This window comes from Phycodurus eques, chromosome 2, assembly GCF_024500275.1.
Source record: "Phycodurus eques isolate BA_2022a chromosome 2, UOR_Pequ_1.1, whole genome shotgun sequence".
Taxonomy (NCBI): domain Eukaryota; kingdom Metazoa; phylum Chordata; class Actinopteri; order Syngnathiformes; family Syngnathidae; genus Phycodurus; species Phycodurus eques.
This window is the reverse complement of record NC_084526.1, coordinates 6,065,024-6,079,551: the sequence shown is the minus strand read 5'-3', so window position 1 is coordinate 6,079,551 and position 14,528 is coordinate 6,065,024. Positions and strand designations below refer to the sequence as shown.

Genomic DNA, 14,528 nt, shown 5'->3' with positions numbered 1-14,528 from the left:
GCCCGATGATAGCTGGGATAGGCTCCAGCACGCCCGCGACCCTAGTGAGGAGAAGCGGCTCAGAAAATGGATGGATGGATGGATGGACTTCCGGATGGCTTCTTGTAATTTCTGGTCCAGGAGGGGAAAGCAGTGCACGACCAACCCTGTCTATTGTGGGAATGGGGCACTGCTGAGCTCGACTCTGGATGTTGTGAGTTGGTGGAAAGACCTCAATTTCACCAACACGCTCTCCTACGAGGAAGCAAAGTCTGCAGACTCTGAGGTGGGCTCTAATATCTCTGGGTTAAAAAGCTCTTCGATTGCAGGGACCCGAGACTGGATGAGATCCAACTGGTGTTCCTAAAGGCTCTGGATGTTGTGGGGCTGTCATGGTTGACATGACTCTACAACATCAGGTAGACATTGGTGGCATTGCCTCTGGATTGCCAGACTAGGGTGGCAGTCCCCCTTTATAAGAAGGTTGAGTGGAGAGTGTGTTTCCAACTAGGACTCACACTTCTCATCCTCCCTGGAAAGGTCTACTCAGGGGTTCTGTAGAAGAGGATTCCATGAGGAAGTTGAATATCATATTCAGGGAGAGCATGGTGTTTTTTGTCCTGGCTGTGGAACAGTAGACCAGCTCTACACCCTCAGCAAGGTACTGGAAGTTGCATGGGAGTTTGCTCAACCAGTCTAGATGTGTTCTATGGGCTTGGAAAAGGTGTTTGACCGTGTCCCTCAGGGAGTCCGGTAGGGGACCCTCTGATATGGGCTGTTCGGTCCTTGTACAACTGGTGTCATAGTTGGTCCGCATTGCCAGCAGTAAGTCATATTCATTTCCTGTGAGTGTTGGACTCTGCCAAGGGTGCCATTTTTGACCAATTCTGTTCATAACCATTATGGATATAATTTCTAGGCACAGCTGGAGTGTTGAGGGTTTGGTGGCCTCAGTATTACTTCTCTGCTTTTTGCAGATGATGTTGTTCTGTTGGCCTTATCAAGCCATATTCTTCAACTCTTGCCGGAGTGGTTCAAGACCAAATATGAAGCGGAGATTCAGCACCTCAAAATATGAGAGCATGGTCCTCAGTCAGAAAAGAATGAAGTGCCCCTGGGTCGTGGAAGAGATCCTTTCCCAAGGGGAGAAGTTAGAGTATCTTAGGGTTTTATTCAGGAGTGAGGGAAGAAGTGAATGGGAGATGGTGCAGCTAAGAAGGCTTTATCGGTCAATCTAATGTACGTTTCCACCCTCACCTGTATGATCTTGTTGTATCGGTCACAATTGACAGCTGGTGACCAAAAGAAAAAATGGGCGAACTAACTTTTTGCAGGGTCTGCGTGCTCTCCCTTAGAGATAGGGTGAGAAGCTATGTCATCTGGGATCAGTTCAGAGTAGACTAGCTGCTCCTCTGCATCGAGAGGATCCAGATGAGGTGGCTCGGGCATCCGGTTAGGATAAGGTGCCCCAGTCACATCCCACTGAGAGGAAGTTATGGGGACGACCCAGGACTTTGTTTCCAAGCTGGCCTGGGAACACCTCAGGATCACGGCAGAAGAGTTGGATGAAGTGGCTGGGGAGAAGGAAGTCTGGACTTCCCTGCTTCAGGTGCTGTATGCACGACCTAACCCCAGAATAAGTGGAAAAGAAAATCGATGGATGAAAGGTTATTCATTTTCAAAATTTTTAATTCATTCATTTCAATTAATACTTTGTTCATTGATTTATAATAAATTAAAAAGTAATAAGAAGAAAATATCTAAAATTTTACATGAAATAAGTGGTAAGTGGTCATCCATACATTTTCTGTATCACTATTAGATCAACTATAAATAATAGGATTGAAAAAATAACATTAAAATACATTTTACATATTTCACTCACATTTTAACTTTGCCTCATCCACGAATTATCTGGCCTATCTGTCTGTTTTAAACATAAAAAGTGGCCCGACATCACAAAAGTTTGTTCACCCCTAATTCAGAGAATCATTCTCACATGCTTTTTGTCGGAATTCTGAACATTGCTGCTGATAACATATAAATGATGCTAGATACTAATGTAATGTATACTAAAATTACTAATCAACAAAATCTGACTCATGGGAGGGATGCCTGTGATACATTGATATGTCAATCGCTCATCACAGCAAACTACACTGATCAGTAACATTGCTGTTACAAACCGGTAGTATGAATATATAGGTATGAAGCATTCTACTGAAAAAAAAACCAAGAACATTTGGGACTGGTAGTATTATTGTTCCAAATTATCTCATCCCTATTTATTGTCTCTAAGAGTAGTAGTTTTTTGGGCTTTCCCATTTCGTGAATGCCATAAAAGCAAAAAAAAAAAAAACATCTTTTGACTCATCTCCGGGATCACCACCAAGGCAAATTCTGTGATAGTTAGTTAGTTAGTTAGTTATATCACTGTTTTAAATTATTTTAAATAAATGTTCTTATCAAAATCTTGCGTGTGTGTGTTTGCATGTGTGTGTGTGCGTGCTTGGGTGTGCGTGTTTCACAGGTGTCCATTGTGACAGTGTGTGTGATAAGGGACATTGGGGACCCAACTGTTCTTACACCTGCACCTGTGTGAATGGAGGCTCGTGCTCCCCAGAGGATGGCACATGTGTGTGTGCTCCTGGTTACCGTGGCACCAACTGCAGACGAAGTAAGAAAGCCGAATACACTCCCACACTCAAAAGACTGAAATCTAAAAGAATAATTAAAACCTATTCATTTGGAATAATGGCATGGAAAAAAAGGTAGTAGATATACTCAACTGCAGTAAGTGGCTCCATAGCTACCAACTGTATCAGTTACACTGGGACATTGTAGAAAGTCAATTGCCATTTCTGGACTACTCAGTAATGAGTAGTACCGATATTTACCCCTTGACTCCACCTCACCTATGGAAACACAATCCTGGAGTACCCTGAAAAACAACAGACAAAACCCCCACCATAGACAAGATGAGGCAGAAAAAGCTGACAAGCATCCAGACTTTTTTCCCTAACATTGGTATGCTTGCTCGGTCTGCGTCACATGTACCAAGTGGAGGAAGAGCAAATAACATAAGAACTCTTTTGTAGTTACTCAAGACATCGTTTTGTCAGATAAACTGAAATAATTTTCTTGAAGCACAATATATTTATATATATATATATATATATATGTGTGTGTGTGTGTGTGTGTGTGTGTATTTCAAACCTATTGTCATCCAAATCGCAAAACTGGTTCACCCGAAGAGTGAGATCCTGAGGATCAAGGTCATTTATTTAATGCATTAAGGAGTGACGCAATCGCTCCATGAGATAAACCCAAAGAAAATCAATATTTGGGTCAGTTTAAACACACACAAAAATGGTGCTGTAAATCTAAACTCCAGCGATAAGATAGACCAGTAAATATGGGATATTAGAGGTGCAGGTAAGTTTTAGCAGTGAGCTGTATGTGAAATGGAAGAGCAGGAACTTGAAGGATGAACCCTTCTCCCCCAAAAACCTTGTCATTCCAGAAAAAAATTTAAGAATGACAAAATGTCAATAGCAGAATCTTTGGATTGATATAAATTACGCATATTCTGACTCACTAACATAAAAAGCATCCATTACAATACACCTTGAAGCTGGGATGTACTGGGCCCAAAATGTAGGCCAGGGATTTATATGGAGAGTCAGGAGGAACACCTGGCTTGCAACAAAGTCCTGAATACTAACCAATGAGCGGTGACTGTGATTTTAGGTCTCATCATTTTTGCTGTATTCACTGTATGCATAATACAATATGCCTACCCAGTTCGGCAGCCTTACGCACCTCATGCAAGCATGGGGAGAACATGAAAACCCCACAGTACAAATAAGGAAGGCCAGAGATTCCACCTCAGAACTGAGAGCCAGACGTGCTAACCGTTCATCCGTGCCTCCCTCATATTCACAGCTAATCAATATAGAAACTAAAGCCTTACGAGACAAAAAGAGGCTAGTGCCTGTTTACATGTTGTGATTCGATCAATAGGCACTTTCTATGATAGATCATATTTTTAGGCTTTGTTTAAAAACAAGGGTTAGTGCCCCACAACTTAATCGGATCACAAAGTATCTTGCTGGATTTACGAGAGGTCCACAACCCCAAAGAGAATCTTTGCAACAACAATGAAAACCTTCAAGCATTGTTCAAAGCCTTCTCCAAGACTTCAGGAAAGGGAAAGGGAAGTCTCCTCGAAAGGGAAAACCTACACCTTTCATCCTGAATGTACCTGAGGGGGGGGCGCAGCCAGAAATGTCACATGCGCCAAACTTAATATCTACATAAGGTTCTGTTTTGCTCTTCTTTTAATAATCACTATCAATTCCGGGATTATGATTTCATATTGACAATTCTTTTTTTTTTAAAGAGTGATCTTTATGTTTTGCTCTAGGTGTTTGTTTCATTTTTTGTAAAGGATGCTGAAGGGTTATTGTTTGAATATTTTTATTTTTTTATTTACAGTATTTTATTAATTTTATTATTTGCAGCACAGTGTTCTATGGTTATGACGTCTGACTGTCTTGAAGGGAACAGAGGATAGGACCCAAAAATGCACGACTCCAAAAAAAATTTAAAAAAAGAGGTCGGTACACAGAAAGGCAATCCAAAAAAGGCAACATTATCCAAAAACGTGAGGCAAAAAGGCGAGGTCGATAATCGGAACAGGGCCTAGTCTTACTGTGAGTCTTGGACGTGCTGGAACGCGACGGCAAGGTACAACAAACTGCTGACTAGAAAGAATGAGACACGAGGTTAAATGCAAGGGATAATTAGGGTGAACGAGGCACAGGTGGTGAAGATGCTCTCAGGAGCAGGTGTGTATGAAACAGGGAGAAGACAAAAACAGGAACACACACCCATGACACTGACTCACAGTTCTGAGGTTTGGTGTTCGAATCTTTGCCGGCACTTTCCTTTTCATTGTACTAAGATATACTTAGCTTTGTAGATGTACCAACATGCTTAATCATTTGCTTCCTTTTTTGGTATTCCAGATTGCTAAAATTTAATTGGTCCCAGAGATGTGAACTTGGTTGACTAATTCACATGTCAGCCCCTCCTTATTGTGGTAGAGGGGTTTGTTTGTCCCAATGGTCCTAGGAGCTAAGTTGTCTGGGGCTTCATGCCCCTGGTAGGGTCACCTATAGCAAACAGGTCCTAGGTGAGGGACCAGACAAAGCACTGCTCCAAAAAACCCTATGATGGAAACAATAAATGGATGTAGGTTTCCCTTGCCAGGCCTGGATATGGGGCTTGAAGGCGAGCGCCTGGTGGCGGGTGCAGTGGTAGCTGGGCGGTGGCCGAAGACGGGGACCTTGGCGATCCAATCCACGTCTTACTGAGCTGGCTCTAGGGATGTGGACTTTCTGGCAGGGAAGGAGCCCGAGTTGGTGTGTGAGGTTGAGAACTTCCGACTAGATATAGTCGGGCTCACCTCCACACACGGTTTAGGCTCTGGCACCAGTCCTCTTGAGAGGGGTTGGACACTCTTATACTCTGGAGTTGACCACGGTGAGAGGCGCCGAGCAGGTGTGGGTATACTTATTGCCCCCCCAGCTCAGCGCCTGTACATTCGGGTTCATCTTGGTCAACGAGAGGGTAGCCTCCCTCCGCCTTCAGGTGGAGGGACTGGTCCTGACTGTTGTTTGTGCCTATGCACCAAACAGCAGTTTAGAGTACCCACCCTTTTTGAAGTCCTTGGAGGGGGTTCTAGAAAGTGCTCCCGCTGGGCACTCCATTGTTCTGCTGGGTGACTGTAATGCTCATGTGGGTAATGACAGTGAGACCTGGTAGGGCATGATTGGGAGAATCGCCTGTCAGAAGGAGTTTCAACTACCTACATGTCGGGGGAGGTGGGGGACATTGAGTCCGAGTGGACCATGTTCCGCGCCTCCATTGCTGAGGCGGCCGACTGGAGCTGTAGCCGTAAGGTGGTCGGTGCATGTCGTGGCGGCAATCCCCGCACCCATTGGTGGACACCAGCGGTGAGGGATGCAGTCAAGCTGAAGGAGTCCTATCTGGCATTTCTGGTCTGTGCGACTCCTTAGGCAGCTGATGGGTACCAGCTGACCAAGCAGAATGCAGCTTTGGTCATCGCTGTGGCAAAAATTCGGACCTGGGAGGACTTCGGTGAGGTTATAGAGAACGACTTCCAGATGGCTTTGAGGACATTCTGGTCCACAATTCGGCGTCTCAGGAGGGGGAAGCAGTGCACCATCGACACTGTGTAGTGGGAATGGGGCGCTGCTGACCTTGACTCGGGACGTTGTGAGTCGGTGGGGAGAATACTTCGAAGACCTCCTCAATTCCACCGACATGCCTTCCCATGAGGAAGCAGCATCTGGGGTGTCTGAGGTGACCTCTCCTATCTTTGGGGTTGAGGTCACCAAGGTGGTTAAAATGCTCCTCGGTAGCAAGGCCTCGGGGGTGGATGAGATCTGACCGGAGTTCCTAAAGGCTCAGGCTGTTGTGGGGCTATCCTAGTTGAAACGACTCTGCAACATCGTGTGGACATCAGCGACAGTGCCTCTGGATTGGCAGACTGGGGTGGTGGTCCCCCTTTTTAAGATGGGGGACGGAAGGTGTGTTCCAACTACAGGGGGATCACAATCCTCAGCCTCCCTGGTAAGGTCTTTTCAGGGGTGCTGGAGAGGAGGGTCCATCGCAAAGTCGCATCTCAGATTCAGGAGCAGCAGTGTGGTTTTAGTCCTGGCCGTGGAACAGTGGACCAGCTAGTGGAGCACAGAGTCCAACGCAAACATGGTGAAGCAGCATTTAACTATTATGCTGCACACAAATGTTACCAACAGAAGTGACGTCAGTGTGCATGTTTTCAAGTCTAGGTTAAAAACTATTTTTTTCCCATGCTTTCTTGAGAATTTCCACTTTTAAATGATATTTCTTGCACTGTACGCTGTTTTAATTGTATTTTTCTTTTTTTCCTCTTTGTTTTAAATGTTTATAAGCTGTTTTCTTTCCTTTGTTTTTAAATGCTTTTAATCATGTAAAGCACATTGAGTTACCTTGCGTATGAAATGCGCTATATAAATAAATTTGCTTTGCTTTGCTTTGCTTTGCTTCACACCCTCAGCAGGGTCCTCGAGGGTGCATGAGAGTTCGCCCAACACATGTACATGTGTTTTGTGGACTTGGAGAAGGCGTTCAACCGTGTCTCTCTGGGAGTCCTGTGTGGGTGCTTCAGGAGTATGGGGTACCGAACCCCCTGATACAGGCTGTTCGGTTCCTGTACGACCAGTGTCAGAGTGTGGTCCGCATTGCTGGCAGCAAGTCAGACTTGTTTCCAGTGAGGATTGACTCCGCTAAGGCTGCCCTTTGTCACCGATTCTGTTCCTAACTTTTATGGACAGAATTTATAGGCGCATGTGAGGCGTAGAGGGGGTCCGGTTTGGTGGCCTCAGTATTGCATCTCTGCTTTTTGCAAATGATGTGGTTCCGTTGGCTTCATCAAGCCGTGATCTCCAAATCTCACTGGAGCGGTTCACAGCCAAGTGTAAAGCGGCTGGGATGAGAATCAGCACCTCAAAATCTGAGACCATGGTCCTCAGTCAGAAAAGCGTGGAGTGCCCTCTCCAGGTCGGGAATGAGATCCTGCTCCAAGTCAAGGAGTTCAAGTTTCTTGGGGTCTTGATCACAAGTGAGGGAAGAATGGAGCAGGAGATCGACAGGCAGATCGGTGCAGCGTCTGCAGTGATGCAGAGTTTGTATCAGTCCATTGTGGTGAAGAAGGACCTAACCCGAAAGGCGAAGCTCTCAATTTACTGGTCGATCTATGTTCCTACCCTCACCTTTGGTGACAAGCTGTGGGTCGTGACGAAAGAACAAGATCCCGGATTCAAGCGGCCGATATAAGTTTCCTCTGCAGGGTGTCCGGGCTCTCCCTTAGAGATAAGGTGAGAAGCTCTGTCATCCGGGAGGGGCTCAGAGTAGAGCCGCTGCTCCTCCACATTGAGAGGAGCCAGATGAGGTGGCTCGGGCACCTGATTAGGATGCCTCCTGGATGCCTCCCTGTTGAGGTGTTTCGGGCACATCCCACCTGGAGGAGACCTCGAGGACGACCCGGGACACACTGGAGAGACTACATCTCTGGGCTGGCCTGGGAACGCCTCGAGATCCCCCCTGAAGAGCTGGAGGAATTGGCTGGGTAGAGGGAAGTCTGGGCTTCCCTGCTATAGCTACTGCCCCCACGATCCGACCTCGGATAAGCCGAAGAAAATGGATGGATGTCAGTTTGTCCAATGGTACAGCTCTAGAGTTAGCGAAATGGCTGTCCACCTTCTGTCTGCCTTAAAAGCAAATTGGAATGTGCTTAGAATAAGATTGTGTTTCACATCCATGTCCGCTAGGCTGACAAGTAGAAGAGTGAGGCACAGAGCTTAAGGGCGGGTGTGCTTTGATGACTCCTTTGGCTATTGGGGCAGCAACAAGTTAAAATCTCTCCGTAGTTCAGAATGGATACATTTCAATATAAAGTAAATTGTGGTACAACATGACTGAGTGTGCTGAAGTCATTTTCTGTAATTGAAAGTCTATTTAAAGATAGAATTGCATGCTTGAAAACCGGGAATTCACAAAGAATTGTAAAAAAAAAAAAAAAAAACCTGGATAGAACAAACCATATCGGCAAGTCTTGTGTCTGACGGTGTATATATGTTGCTTTTTTTTCATATATATGCTTTTCATTTCTAAATGGATTGCACACAGCAGCGTTCCTTTGTTTCTTCCTGCATTAGTGGCCTGCATTAGTGGGATCAATTCAACAGCTCTTGGTTCAAAGTTTAGTCAATTGTCTTAATGAGGAACATAAGAGATATAGTAGAGAGTCTCCATGGCTTGGCTTTCTACTTAGGCTAACATCAATTAAAACAAATTAAAGGTTTTCGCAAAAAATATCTGGGAGGATCAGTGGTAGAAGGCAAACAAAGCAAAAGTAATGCTACCGACAGGCAGACACAAAGGTAGGGAGTCACATTTACAAACACACTTTGAGTGCAAACACAGAATGTTTTTTGTAAAGACTGTGTGGATGTGTGTGAGGCAGATAGGACCATCATGATTATACTCATAAAAATGTGACTCTTCCCCAGCAGAATGGAACCTCTTGAATGGACACTCTTCTCTAACAAAGTTCGTGTGTGTCTTGTGCAGCATGTTCACCTGGTTTCTATGGCCATCGCTGTAGCCAGTCGTGCCCTCAGTGCATCCACAGTGATGGGGCATGTCACCACGTCACTGGCCACTGCGAATGTTTGTCTGGTTTCTTTGGCACCCTCTGCAACCAGGGTAAGTTGACATTTTCCTTAGATGGAATGTATTCTTCTGAGAAACGTGATTGATTCCTCGGCAACCCGATTGTAGCTAATGTATGGATGATTTCACACAGCTGTCCTCACAACTAAATTGACAGAAAATATGATATGGGTCATTTTCATATAATTTGATTAATAACGGTAAAGACATGGCCCACTGAATTTCCTTTTGAAAATCAATTACTTTTACCAATATGAATATTTTAATTATTGCCAGTTGTTATCTATGAAACAGTCATACCGTAATTTCTCGTGTATAATTTTTTTTTCCCCCAAGCAATTGTCAAAAGTCAATAGTGCACATTATACATAGCTATAGGAGAAAATGGAAAAAAACTTTTACATTTTATAAATGTATGTATGTATGCCGTAGTGGTTTGGAAAAAGTTGTGCACTTTCATTCCAAAATGCCACCACCACCTAGAGGTTATGAGAAAGGTGTAGCCTACGCTTTCATTCCAATATGACAGGGGTACGTATGACTGCATATACCGATATGTACACTTGTGCCTATAAGTTTTCTAATTTACAAAATAAAAGTAGGGCTGTGAATTTCAAAATAAGAGGAAGTTAATTTAAAAAAAAAAGTATTACGTGTTCAAATAAAGTGCTTAATTTCAGGTCCCCTTTCAAATAAACTGATTTTAAAAAATATATATATATAATAATAATTCTTTGAATAAAAACTAACAAAATACAGAAAAGACTTGATGTTTTGATCATATGGGTAGAAGCAAAATCATGCACTGTAAAAATGCATTATACATAGGGTTTTCCAGAATTTAGAGGTCAACTTTGGGGGTGCTTATTATACAGCGGCGTTTCTGGGTGTTGTTGATAAATGGCTTTTGCTTTGCATAGTAGAGTTTCAAGTTGCACTTACCGATGTAGCGCCGAACTGTATTTACTGACATTGATTTTCTGAAGTGTTCCATATGGTAATATCCCTTACATATTGATGTCGGTTTTTGATGCTGTGCCGCCTGAAGAATCGAAGGTCACGGGCATTCAATGTTGGTTTTCGGCCTTGCCGCTTATATGCAGTGATTTCTCCAGATTCTCTGAACCTTTTGATGATATTATGGACCATAGATGATGAAATCCCTAAATTCCTTGCAATTGTACATTGAGGAACATTGTCCTTAAACTGTTCGATTATTTTCTCACGCACTTGTTTACAAAGAGGTGAACCTCGCCCCATCTTTGCTTGTGAATGCCTGAGCAATTCAGGGAAGCTCCTTTTATGCCCAATCATGGCACCCACCTGTTCCCAATTAGCCTGTTCACCTGTGGGATGTTCCAAACAGGTGTTTGATGAGCATTCCTCAACTGTCTTTTTTTTCCACCTGCCCCAGCTTTTTTGGAACGTGTTGCAGCCATAAAATTCTAAGTTAATGATTATTTGCTAAAAACAATAAACCTTATCAGTTTGAACATTAAATCTCTTGTCTTTGTAGTGTATTCAATTAAATATAGGTTGAACATGATTTGCAAATCATTGTATAACACAACGTCCGGACTTCATTGGAATTGGGGTTGTATATCTAAGAGTTTCAATAATCTTGACTGTAGAAATAATTTATTTGTTTTTCCTATAACCAACCTTACAGTATGTACTGTATGGTTCTTATTGCTTCCTTTTGTAGAGTTTTTATGACTCTAATGACGTTTTGTAGTTGTTTGCCCAAATCTCAGCACAGTACAGAAGGTATGGCAGAAATAAAGAACAGTAGAGTGTAAAGTGACTTGTAATCTAGGATATGTTTTACTTTGTTTGAAATCGTGGACTTTATGTGTTTAATGTGTGATTACCCGCCAAATCTATCAGCTTATTACCATTCCTAGAAATTTGTTTTTATGCATCTTTCCAATCTCAACCCCATCTGTTTTACAAGGACGATTTGGCAAATATAGTGAAAAGTTCATTCAACAAAGTACTTGTACTGCACAGTTAAGCAACGAACAGTTTGTACTTATACAGTATAGCCCCACCACCCTCTGCCTCTCAACAGATTTATTTTCCTTTTCATATGACGTGTACCAATTACAAGATGTAGTTTGGGGGGGAATATTCGAAATTATTTATTGTGGTCTCTTTTTTTTGCAATTCCCCCCCCCCCCCCCCCACACACACACACACAGACTCTATTCTTTTTTGGTTGTGTGTCAACAGTATGTTCAAGTGGAAAATATGGTAAACACTGCGCCGAGACGTGCTTGTGCACAAACAATGGCACTTGTAATCCCATTGATGGCTCGTGTCAGTGCTACCCTGGATGGATTGGCGAGGACTGTTCCAAGCGTAAGAAATGAATAATAATACTGTACATACAGTACATCATATTGGCTACTTGCAGCTTTGTTTGCCTTTTGGGCCACTCAGACTATTTTGGCTTGCACATCCAGTCACCCCAGTGACATATTTGTGTGTGTCTTGTTGTCAGCCTGTTCTCAGGGCTCGTGGGGTCCCGACTGCATTCACACATGTAACTGTCACAATGATGCCCAGTGTAGCCCCACCAATGGAGAGTGTGACTGCAGCCCTGGATGGACAGGGCTCTTCTGTACTCAGCGTATGTCTCTCACAACCTCAATCGAAGTTACTTCATCAATTAATGCTTTGACTGTATCACAGGTTTAAAAATGTTTTTGTTGTTTTGTTTTTTTGTTTTTTGTACAAGATAAGCAATGTCATCATACGCTGATCCAGAGGATGGAAGCACACTGCGGTGTTACACTCTATCATTTTTCATTCTAAAGTGCTTCCTCCATCTAGTGGCGGATCAGCAAAACTCCATGTCTTACACAGCCACATGTAATTGCCCAAATCAGTTCTGATGTTTGGGGTTCGAATCCAAGCTCATGTCTTCCTCGGAGTAAATATGCGTGTGAATGGTTGTTTGTCTATATGTACCTGCTATTGTGTAGCGACCCGTCCAGGGTGTACCCTGCTTCTCTTCCGAAGTCACCTCCAGCATACTCACAGACTAGGGGCGCTCACGACCCAAATTAACATAAGGGGATCGAGGTGCAGTGGTATAGAAGGTTATGGTGGCCGAGAAAGGTCACAATAATTGCAAACGCCACAACACAATGACAATTAACACACAATGGAACTGCAAATTTGAAAATATCAAGTATTACCTTGTATGAAACAATGACAAAACGCAATTTTGGCGGACCTCTGCTAAAATCACGTAACGTATTTCCGGGTACCAAAAAAATGGGAATAAATTGTGTTTTTCTGTATTTAGTAACATACCAACATGCTAAGTGATGGGCTGGCGACTGTCCTTCCACTCGCTTTTGGGTCACGTCACGCCCCTCAAACACCCGCTGAACCTACATGGGCCTTTTATTTTATGGAATATTGTGCGCAAGTGGTCTGAAAAGCGTTTCTAAAAGTGGAGAATGTATTCTCTCATAGGCTACTGCTGTGGAGGCGCCAAAAGCTGGGCTGAATTCGAAAGCGGTCAGCTCACTAATTAGATGCGTGATACGTACTTGGGCAGGAAGTGAGGTGCTACATGATCACACTAAGTGATCAAGACTTTTTATTTTTTATTTTGTTTTGATTCTCTTATGTTCATCTCACTGTTAGTGGCTGAAATAAATCAATTTAGACTTTGATTAAATTATATATAGAGATTGACACAAAAAGGCCACACTTCAGGGACCTGTGGCAGGGCACACACCCCAATGACGCTGACACTGACAAAAAATTGTATTAAAACATTTACCTAATGAAATTAAAGTTGGGATTACATCTTAATACCTCACTCTACCTGTATCACCAAAAGCTAAAATTTAAAAAACCCACACATTTCAAAACATTAAATAAGCGGAACAGAAGATTGATGAATGAATTAATGAATAAACAATATCTATCCTTGTCATGACATCGATTAATAAAGTTGATGGGGGGGGGGGGGGGGGGTGAAGTAAGTGAAAGTAATTTTTTTTTCATAAATGTGGTTCATTAAAACTTGTGAAGCTTCTCGATTTAGTCACTTGGTCCGTTGACAATATGAGTGAGTCCCTGGTAACCCGGACGAATGATACAGACAGGAAGCAGGGCTCACTTCCGATGTGCCTTAATGTCACTGTGTTGTGGATTATTGTCGTTATATGTTGGCTTTTGCATATCCGTTGTGTATTAATCTGTGTTGTGACGTGTCTAGGCCCCCGTAGAAGATGTATGTTACGTCAATTAAAAATAAGTTTTTTTCCCTCATTTTCCAAAAGTGTTCAAATATAACTTGTCAACTATGCTATAACAATATAAAAAGATTTACCTTTTTGTTGCTAATCTTTGACGTATCCATGAATCTTTTATTTTCATCTTTTCTAGCCCTATAAATCATGAATCGTAAAAGTACATTACCTATTGTACTGCCCACGCTGCGCTTTTCAACAGTAATGTTCCATTTGTGCTACTTAACTTGAGTTTTTAGGGGAATTGTCGCCGTTTAAGGCGTCACAGTAATTTTGACGTCAATTTGGAGAACCTGTTGCAATTTTGGCCCATACAAGTTTATTGGTGGATATTTTTATTTAAACTTGTCAGCCAATCAGAGAAGGTAGAAGACGAAACAAAAGGGTTGAGGGGAATGTTGAGAAATACTCACGTTATTCTGTTTTATTCTCATTTGGTGTTTTCTGACCACCTTTTCTATTGGCACTATAAAACAAAAATGTTCCCCATAAAGGCAATTTTTTTCTGACAAAAAAACAAAATTTCTCCAAAACCCATCAACTGATTTTGGGACATTTTTCTGAAAATCTTGCCACATTGCTAATTACATGGGAAATAATTGGCTTTTTTTGGGGGGGGGGGGGTTGTGATTAAATTCTATGAAACTGGCATTTAAATGGTTAAAATCCATTCATCCGTCCATCCATTTTCTTTACCACTTATCCTCACTGGGGTCTCGGGCGTGCTGGAGGCTATCCCAGCTATGTTCGGGCGAGAGGCGGGGTACACCCTGAACAGGTCGCCAGCCAATCGCAGGGCACATGTAAACAAACAATCATTCGCACTCACATTCACACCTACGGGCAATTTAGAGTCTTCTATTAACCTGCCATGCATGTTTTTGGGATGTGGGAGGAAACCGGAGTGCCCGGAGAAAACCCATGCAGGCACGGGGAGAACTTTCAAATTCCACACAGGCGGGAGGAAGATGT

The 14,528-nt window shown here is 43.0% G+C and overlaps 1 protein-coding gene across 4 annotated transcripts in view; it reads left to right on the top strand.

The window, feature by feature from the left end:
* Nucleotides 1-14,528, top strand: part of LOC133395806 (multiple epidermal growth factor-like domains protein 11) — a 246,997-nt gene that overhangs the window by 211,734 nt on the left and 20,735 nt on the right. For 3 of the 4 annotated variants that reach the window (XM_061665019.1, XM_061665037.1, XM_061665010.1), the window contains exons 14-17: nt 2,510-2,656; nt 9,181-9,315; nt 11,515-11,643; nt 11,786-11,914. In XM_061665019.1, the coding sequence (XP_061521003.1) occupies nt 2,510-2,656; nt 9,181-9,315; nt 11,515-11,643; nt 11,786-11,914 (540 nt within the window). The remainder of the gene's footprint in view (nt 1-2,509; nt 2,657-9,180; nt 9,316-11,514; nt 11,644-11,785; nt 11,915-14,528) is intronic. The other variant, XM_061665028.1, reaches the window with a different exon arrangement.